The following is a 10,223-nucleotide window of genomic DNA, read 5'->3' on the forward strand; positions in this document are numbered from 1 at the left end:
CAGTGGGGAGCCATTGTTAGTTTCTGGGTTGGAGACTGGTATGCACTAACCACAGTAATGTAGATCTAAATACATACTTAGCAGAGCACATACCTGAGGCAACCCTGGGTGCAAATTCATGAGGCAGAAAAGAAAGTCATTGATACAGAAAGAAGTCTCTGGAATCACTCACTAAGAAAAAAAGTTTGTACAGAATTTCCTAAGTGGCATGCCTCTCTCCCAGTTGTTTTTTGCCATGGAATTGACTAAAATGTCGGAGAAGACAAAGATCCACCAAGCTGTGGCCGCAGGGGACTACAATTTAGTGAAAAAGATTTTGAAGAAAGGTCTCTGTGACCCAAACTACAAAGATGTAGACTGGAATGACCGGACTCCACTTCACTGGGCTGCAATCAAAGGTGAGTGGACAATGCCTAGGTAAAATCCATCTCTTTGTTTCCACCATTCATGAGGTTATCATTCAGTATGGGGGTAGTTATCAGACTGTATGGGGGTAGTCTAGAAAGAACATTTCTTTGAAGTCATATGGGCCTGTGCTCCTATTCTGGCACCACTACTTACTAGTTTTAGCACCTTAAGCAAGTTATTTAGCATCTCTGGGACTTAGTTTACTCATCTATAAAATGGGGGCCCTGGTGGCACAGTGATTAAGCACTGGACTGCTACCCAAAAGTCAGCAGTTGGAACCCACCAGACACTCTGTGGGAGAAAGATGTGGTAATCTGCTATCATAAAGATATCCAACTTTGGAAACCCTGTGGGGGAGTTCTATCCTGTCCTACAGGGTTGCTATGAATCAGAATCAACTCCATGGTGGTGGGTTCGGTTTTTAATGCTACCTTGGAGTCCTGTGGTGAGGATTCTTTAAGATAATGGCTGTTCCTCCCCTTACAGTAGTCTGTTCTCAGTGACTGTTAGTCCTCTATCCTCTCCTCCACTAACAGGAATGGAGCTTCCTATAGGATAGGGACTTTGTCTTGCTCATCATTGTATCCCCCATGCCTAATATAGCTTGATTGTAGAATTAGAGGAGGATAATGGAAAAACTCAGCCACTGAGCTTGTTAAGGGCTTTGGCAACAGAACACCACTGAAGAATGTTAAGTAAGAAAGTGCTGCTTTCTTACCTTTGAAAAATGTGTTTTGACTCCTGTGTGGGGAATGAATTGGCAGGAAGCAAGACTGGCTGCAGAGAAGTCAGTAGAGACATTTTTGCAGAAATCTAAATACAAAATGATGGTGGCTTATACAACATCCTCTGGTGAGCATTTGCTATGTGCTGGCCACTGTGCTGTGTGATTTATGTTTGTGATTTCATTTGAACTTCACAAGTACTCAGTGAGGTAAGTGATAATACCCTTAATCTACAAATGAGGAAACGGAGTGTCTTAGTCATCTAGTGCTGCTATAACAGAAATACAAGTGGATGGCTTTAACAAAGAGAAATTTATTTCTTCACAGTAAGGTAGGCTAAAAGTCCAAATTCAGGGCTTCAGCTCCAGAGGAAGGCTTTTTCTCTCTGTTGGTCTTCTCATCAATCTTCCCTCAGACTAGGAGCTTCTCCACACAGGGATCCTGGGTCCAAAGGATGAGCTTTGCTCCTGGCACTGCTTTCTTGGTGGTATGAGGTCTTCAACTCTCTACCTGCTTCCCTTTCCTTTTATCTCTTGTAAGATAAAAGGTGGTGCAGGTCACACCCAGTGGAAACTCTCTTTATATTGGATCAGGGATGTGACCTTAGTAAGGGTGTTACAATCCCACCTAATCCTCTTTAACATAAAATTACAATCACAAAATGGAGGAGAACCACACAATACTGGGAATCATGGTCTAGCCAAATTGATATACACATTTTTTGGGGGAACATAATTCAATCTATGACATGGAGCTTCTGGCAGCTATTTCTCATCTATGGTGCCACAACTATTAAGTGGTATTGCCAGGATATGAACCCATGGCTACCTGACTGGAAAGACTATGCTTTTAACCTGTGCTATAATGTAAGGGGGATTTACATTACAAAAAAATATTTGTTTTTAAAATTGGCACTGAGACTGCTGAAAGCAGAGTGAGCTTTAACCAAAAACTAGTTGCCATTGAGTACAACTTATGGTGACCTCATGTGTGTCTGAGTAGAACTGTGCTCCATAGGATTTTCAATAGCTAATTTTTTTGGAAGTAGATCAGCAGGCCTTTCTTCCAAGGCGCCTCTTGTTGGACTTGATCCTCCAACCTTTCAATTAGTAGCCGAGCATGTTTACTGTTTGTTCTGCTGTGTGTTGGAGCTCTGGTGGCACAGTGGTTAAGAGCTTGGCTGCTAACCAAAAGGTAGGCAGTTTGAATCCACCAGCTACTCTTTAGAAACCCTATGGGGCAGTTCTACTCTGTTCTATAGGGTTGCCATGAGTTGGAGTTGACTTGATGGCAACGGACTTGGTTTTTTGTTTTTTGGGGTTTTTTTTTTTTTTTTGGTTTTTTAGTATGGTGTGACTTGAGAGGAAAAGCAGGATTCCTAAGGAGGGCCCAAGAGACTGAACAGGTGAGGGGAGTGTCCAGGAAGGAGTATAGGGAAAGCGTGTAGAGCCCCAGGCCCCAGGTGGAGGCAAGTTTCTTGGAGGAGAAAGGAGAGTGTGTCTGGCAAGGAGGAGAGGGTGAAGGGAGGAGGGGAGGATGATAGGAAACTGGAGAGGCCTCAAAGGCAAATTCTCCCCTTCTTCTGTGTTATCTAGGCCCCTGGGTGGTGCAAACAGTTTGGGCTTGACTACTAACCTAACGGTTGATGGATGGAGTCCAATCAGATCTCATAATTCTGTTCCCGTTAAGATTATACCGGGAAAACCCTAGAGAGCAGTTGCACTCTAACCCATGGGGTCGCCATGAGTTGGAATAGACTGGTTGGCACTGCATTTGTTTGTTTTTTTTGTTGTTGTTTCTGCATTACCAAGGCTGGCCTTGGCCTCAGGTTGGCAGAGACTTTTTCTCTTAGTCTCATCCTGTTTCTTCTTGTTACATCTAAGGGCAAAAGGAGGTGATGCACCTGCTGATAGAACATGGAGCCAGGCCCTGCCTGGTGACTGATGTGGGCTGGACTCCAGCTCATTTTGCAGCTGAGTCCGGCCACCTCAATGTGCTGAAAACTTTGCATGCCTTGCACGCTGCCGTCGACGCCCCTGACTTTTTTGGAGACACGCCCAAGAGAATTGCACAGATCTATGGGCAGAAAACGTGTGTGGCATTCCTGGAGAAGTAAGTTTCATTTCTCTCCAATATAGAAAAGGCAGAGAAACAGTAGCCTATGACCAAGGCTGAGAGCTGTGAAAATGAAATGAGCAAATCAGGGCTTCGAATGGGTTCGCTCATTTCTAACACGTTCCCAGGTGATGCTAATGCTGCTGGTTAGGGACCAATTCTGAGAACCTTTGTAGAGCAGTGATTCTCGAAATTTATTATACATAAGAATCACCTGGGGATCTTATTAAACTGTAGATTCTGATTCAGTATATCTGGGGTGGAAATGCAGATTCTCAGCAGGGATTTTAACTGGAACGAACTGGTTCAACCCCCTGGAGCAAATTCAGGTGGGTTATTGCTGTTTTGAGTTGTTTTAATTTTTCACTGAAATGACTAGTTTGGGGAGAAACTATATTGATCCACTGTTTTAGATTATACAAAAATTACCTCAGATAAGGAAGGTAGGACACCAAGTTTGAAGATGGGACACAGTCCAAGATTTATGGGCCTCTTTCAGATTCTTGAAAAGCTCAATCTAGCTGCTTGACCTTGGGCAAGTCTCCTTCCTGACCCTCAGTTTCTTCATCTTTAAAATGAGCGAGTGAATTAAGCTACCATCAATAAGGACCCTTCTATCCTTTAAAACTTCTATTCATCTATGAATCACACACACATGCACACATACACACACACGCCTGAGATGAGAGCTGTTCTAGCATTTGTTCATTTATGCACTCAGCCAGCCATTCAAACAGAATTAAGTACCAATTATGCACAGAACAGTTACAGCTCTGGGAGGGATGGAAATAGAATCTAGGAGTTTATAATCTGGATAGGCCATTCATGTAAGAAAGAGTAACCGAGTGAGGGCAGCATTGCTTGGAAATCGAAATAAGTTACACAGACAGACAAATTGCAAATAATTGGGCAATACATTGGAGGTGACGGTGAAATGTCCTCCTAAGAACTTGAAAATAAGGTTATTTTCAGGAAGTTAAAAGTAAAATCTTTGCCTATGATACGTTGGTTGTCTGTAGAAGTGACCCAAAGACCCTCTCTTAAAGATGATGTCTCATACTGGAAGTACCTGAAATCATAATCAAGGGGACTTGGGGAACAGAAAGGCAGAACGTTGAGTCCTGACTGGCAGATTCTCTCTGCACCCCAGCTCCTACACTCAATGACCTTCATCCACTGTGGATCTCAGCACCAGCAGACATTGTTTTCTGACATTTTAAACTCTAACATACCATTATGTGACCATAACGCTCTTTCTTTACTTCGTCAGTTCCTGAATCACCACAAAAGTCTCTGAATGCATCAAGACACTCTTCTTTCAATTTATCATTTTCTTCCCAATCTATCACCTGCCTAAAGGTTTCCGCCTGCTGCCTGGACACCATGATCCACTGCTTCCTCCACTTTCTTTACACTATTCTTAACTTTCTAACCTTTCGTCCTTCTGTAGCATATACCTTAAAATTCCCAACCTTGGGTCAATCTCTCTTCTCCACTCCTAAGCTTGCCCTGCTGGAGAAAATCCCACAACTAAGTAGATGGGTACCACCAGAAGTTCTAAGACTTCCAACTTCAGCTGAGCCATCAGAACAGCATGGCTATTGCTTCCTCTCCTACTTCCTCACTGACAGTTTCAAGTCTCCATCACACCTCAGCCCTGTCTCTCAGAGGGATACCTTCTACGTAATAGAGAAAATTGAAGCCACTGGCAACACATTTTCAACCTCCTACACCAACAGACTTTATATGCATTTATATCTCTTCTCCTTTTGCCTTCCTGTCCCTCCTTCTGTGGAAAGTATCATCCGTACACATAGACCCTGGATCCAATCCTTTATGCCTCCTTCAACACCATCTTCCTTTCACGTTTTCTCCTGTATTTTGTTTCTATTCCCTCCCTCTGTTATTTGGCGACTTATGAACATGTTCAAATAGTTCTTATTAAACAACAGTGAAAAAAGTCCTTCCTCTACCCTGAGGTCTCTCTAGCTTCTTCTTCCCTACACATCTAAGCTACTTGAGAGTTAAGCTATATAATTGTCTCTATTTCCTCACCTCCCACTCACTCTTCAACTTCTTCCCCCATCACTGTACTGAATCAGCTCTCTCTAAAGTTACCAGTGAGCTCCTGGTTACTAAATCAATGGCTTCTTCTCATTCCATATCTCACCCCACTTTATTCAGCATTTGCTATTCCTGAAAGTCTTCTCCCTTGCTCTCTCTGGTGCCTCTCTTCTAGTTCTCCTTTCATCTCTCTGACTATTGCTTTTCATTTTTTCTCAGCTCCTATTCTTGCATTCCTTTTAGATGATGAAAATCCTCTGGGTTCTGTCTTTGACTCTCCTCTAGTAACTTCCTCTTCATAATCACATCCTCACCCTCATGACCAGTGGATGCATGACTATGATATACAACCCAGCATAACTGAGTGGAGAAGCGGTTTGCCCAAAGAGCAGGGAGTGCTATTGCTAAGAAAAGTGAGAAGGTGGAGCCAAGCAGACAAAAACAACCACAAATGTCAAGCACGTCATGTGTGAGTCATTTCTACTCAGCAGCGTCTCCCACCAGGAACTTCTTTTCTTTCTTTTTTTTTTTTAATTGTGCTTTAGGTGAAAGTTTACAGCTTAAGTTAATTTCTCATACAAAAATTTATACACATATTGTTATATGACACTACTTGCAACCCCTACAATGTGACAACACACTCTCTCTTTCCATGCTGGGTTTCCTGTGTCCATCCAACCAACTCCTGTCCCTTCCTGCCTTCTCATTCTGCCTCCTAAGAGGAGCTGCCCATTTGGTCCTGTGTATCTGTTTGAACTAAGAAGCACACTCTTCACAAGCATTATTTTATGTTTTACAGTCCAGTCTAATCTTTGTCTGAAGAGTTGGCTTCAGGAATGGCTTCAGTTCTGGGGTAACAGAACATCTGGGGGCCATGGCTTCTGGTGTTTCTCCAGTCTGTCAGACCATTAAGTCTGGTCTTTTTACTAGAATTTGAGTTCCGCTCCACACTTTTCTTCTGCTCCATCAGGGACTCTCTGCTGTGTTTCCTGTCATGGTGGTCATTGATGGTAACCGGACACCATCTAGTTCTTCTGGTCTCAGGCTAATGGAGTCTTTGGTTTATGTGGCCCTTATATCTCTTGAGCTAATATTTGCCTTGCATCTTTGATGTTCTTCATTCTCCTTTGCTCCAAGTGGTTTGGGACCAATTGATGCATCTCAGATGGTTGCTTGCAAGCTTTTAAGACCCCAGATGCCTCTCACCAAAGTGGGATGCAGAACATTTTCTTAATGAACTTTCTTATGCCAATTGACCTAGATGTCCCCCGAAACCATGGTCCCCAGACCATAGCCTCAGCTACTCTGTCCCTCTAAGTATTTGGTTGTGTTCATGAAACTTCTTATCTTTTGGTTTAGTCCAGTTGTGCTGACTTCCCCTGTATTATGTGTTGTCCTTCCCTTCACCTAAGATGATTCTTATCTACTATCTAGTTGGAACTTCCCTTCTGACAGAAAGTTTAGAGATGGAATCCTAAATTAAGGGGAAAGTAGTCTGGACCTTGACAGTGAGCTAAAAAAAGACAAAAAAAACAAACACACAACCAAACCAGTTTCCATCAAGTTTAACTCATGGCGACCCCATGTGTTGCAGAGTAGAACTGCTTCATAGGGTTTTCAAAGCTGTGACTTTTCAAAAGCATATTGCTAGGCATTTCTTCCAAGGCTGCTCTCGGTTTCTTCCAAGGAGCCTTTGGGTGGGTTCAAACCACTAGCCTTTGCTGTTAGTCATTGAGTGCTTAACCACTAGTGCCACCCAAGGACTCCTGAAAGATAGCTAAGACCTGACCAATGGAGGAAGTAGGGAGATTGTTGGAATTGGGGTGAAAGTCTCAAGTTGGAAATGTGCGTAGGTTGTATGTATGTGTGTGGAGAAGGAGGGCTGGTGGAGGGATGAGCATGGTTTGGCTGAGTGGAGCATTCATGCTGAGGAGAAGTGGCAGATAGTGAGTGGATGGGTGAGCATAGTGAGATGGGCAAGCAGATGAGCATGAACTCATCAGTGAATTGACAAGATGAAATAGATCCTTTAGCAAAGTTACTCATGTGCTAGAGGCAGTGGCAACAGTGGTGCTAGAATTAGAGCCATTTAGACTACGGGCATGGAGATCACTTAAGGAATTTCCTAATGATTCATGTTGTGAGTAGGTGAGCTCCTAGGCTAGGATGATGAAGACAGTGGTAGAAAAGAAAGGATATAAAATAATTTTAATTATACAATATTTGATAATTTGCTGAAGATCCTAGAGATCATTATGGGCCAATTCAACTTTGATTCAACCTTCCTAAGTAGTAAATTACTCATTCAACAAATATTTTTTGAGCCCTACTGTGTACATGGCATTGAGCTAGATACTGGAAAAGATATAAAGATAAACCAGGTACAGAGCTGGACATGAAAAACTTCCTTGTCTAGGGAAAAAGGTGGAAGAGAATTTCAAATTCTCGTGGAATCCAGACTTTCTGGAGCCAATGAGGCTCCATAATCACCACCCCCCAAACTATTGCGCTGAGATAATCTCCTAAACCTTACACCGAAACTATCCCCTGAAGTCATCTTTAAACCAAAAAATAGTGTAGCTTAATTAGTAAAATCTGCCTTGATCATTGTGCTCTTTTAAAGAACTATCTATACAGGATCAAACTGACAACAGCAATTAGAAAGGTTAGTTGAGAAGCTTAGGGAGCAGTAAGTTTATCGTAATGGTGGTGAAATAATTTAGAAAAGGATATCGTGAAAGGTTGCACAACTTGAAGAATGTAATCAATGTAACTGAGTTGTACATGTAGAAATTGTTGAATTGGTGTATGTTTTGCAGTGTATATTTTCACTAAAAAAAGCAAAAAATAAAAAGATGTTCCCTGTCTGGGACAAGGGATAACTTGTAAATGACCCTAATACAAAAAGGAAAGTGACAAGGGTCAAAAGACCAGGGCAGATAAAGAATGCTGTGCAGCCTGAAGACTGAAAGATTATTTCCAGTTTGTTGGAGGTGGGGAGTGGTAATAGGTGAGTGATAGGCAGATTTCCTGTCCTCTGAATGAACTGTGTTTTTTGTGATACTTTGTGCTTAAAATACCGTTTGCTTTAGCTGTCCTGAAGAGCCTGTGTGGCACAAGTAGTTTGTGATAGGCTGCAAACCTAAAGTTTGGAAGTTCAAACCCACCCAGCTGTTCTGCCGAAGAAGAAAGTCCTGGCGAACTGCTTCCATAAAGATCACAATGAAGAAAACCCTATGGAGCAATTCTACTCTGTAACACATGGGGTCACCATGAGTTGGAATTAACTTGACGGGAGCAGGTTTGGTGTTTGGTTTGCCTGTTCTATTCTCTAACTCTCAAATTCCATTTGCCCTCATATTGATCCAAATTGTATCTCTATGGAGTGGCTTTCAGCAATGTCTCTAGGCAAGTCCCTCACTCACCTTTGGCCTCATATACAAAACTGTATGTATGTGTGCTTCCCATTGTCCACATATGTATGATGATCGATTGATCTGTCCGTCCACCTGTGGGTCAGTCTAATCCATCCATTCATCCATCTATCTGTCTATAAGGAGCCTTGGTAGCTCAATGGTTAACCACTTAGCTGCTAACGAAAATGTTGATAGTTTGAACCCACCAGCCACTCAGCAGGAGAAAAGACCTGGTAATTTGGTCCCGTAAAGATTACAGCCTACAAACCCATGGGGCAATTCTACTCTGTCATATAGGGTCCGACTCAACTGGTACACAGCAATAACAATAATTCATCTATAAATATCTATTCTTTATATAATCCATCAAAACATATATATGTGATGATGAGTGATTTTTATTTTCTTACATTTGTGTACTTCTAAATTTTATATAATGAACATATGTAACTTTTATAATTAATCATCTTTTGCTTTTTTATTTTTCTTTTCCTCAATATTTTCCAAGATAACCAAGTAACTTTTATAATTAGGAAAAAATATAATTAAAAAATAAATGAAGGAAATAGCCATCCCAATAATATACTGGTTGCTGTACAGATGTGAGTACTTTAAGAATTAGCAGTCCTTCTTCAGCTAAGCACCTGTCTTTGATTCTATTAACATCTCACTAGGGTCACATCACACCAGTTTTTTCTCTACTTCATTGTAGTTTCTTTAGTGCCTGAGACCTCCCTGAGTGTGCACTTTGCAATGCTCAAACTTGGTCTTCTTCCTTCCCTATGGGCTGCTGAATTATCCATTTGGTGTTCAGAAGGTGGGGAGAGAGGCAGATTCCAAAGCCAAGGAGAGGCTCTCTTGCTCCACGTGTTAAGAAACCTCTCTCTTCTCCCTTTTCTAGGGCGGAGGTTGAGTGCAGGGACCACCGCCGCATCGCCCAGCAGAACGGGCTGCCGTTAGATCAGTGGGATGAAGACTGGGATGCCAAGAAAAGAGAACTGGAGCAGTCTCTTCCTTCCTCAAGTCAAAGCACTAATAAAACAAAGAATAAGAAAAGTCGAGGCTCTTCCAGGCTCAGTAATCACAAAGGGAGGAGATTATGAGCAGCTGGAACATCTTTGAAGCAGTTCAAGGGACTTGAGCCTATTTTTTTGGCAAAAGACTTTCCCTGGAACCACACTAGAGGTTGTTAGGAGTGTGTTGCCTTTATATGATTTTACTCACAGACTATTACCCAGCTGCTTCTTCCAGTAGCTCCTGGAAGTGGCCTGGGTGCTCTCCTATGGCTGTTGCCTCCGTGCTAATACCTGCTGTCCACTAGAATTACCAAAACCAAACCCACTGCCATCCAGTCAATTCTGACTCATGACTATCCCATGTGTTACAGAGTAGAACTGTGCTCCATGGAGTTTTTCAAGGCTGTGACCTTTCGGAAGCAGACTGCCAGGCCTGTCTTCTGTGGTGCAGCTGGGTGGGTTCAAGCTGCCAACCTTTA

At 42.4% G+C, this 10,223-nt stretch overlaps 1 protein-coding gene across 1 annotated transcript; it reads left to right on the top strand.

Annotated features, from left to right (window-relative positions):
• Positions 1-223: 223 nt before the first annotated feature.
• ANKRD66 (ankyrin repeat domain 66) lies at positions 224-9,831 on the top strand. The gene is made up of 3 exons (XM_023734108.1): positions 224-398; positions 3,017-3,245; positions 9,630-9,831. The coding sequence occupies exons 1-3, from the start codon at positions 236-238 to the stop codon at positions 9,829-9,831; spliced, it is 594 nt and encodes a 197-aa protein (XP_023589876.1). The 5' UTR covers positions 224-235.
• Positions 9,832-10,223: the final 392 nt, after the last annotated feature.

Source organism: Trichechus manatus, unplaced genomic scaffold (assembly GCF_000243295.1).
Source record: "Trichechus manatus latirostris isolate Lorelei unplaced genomic scaffold, TriManLat1.0 scaffold00065, whole genome shotgun sequence".
NCBI lineage: Eukaryota > Metazoa > Chordata > Mammalia > Sirenia > Trichechidae > Trichechus > Trichechus manatus.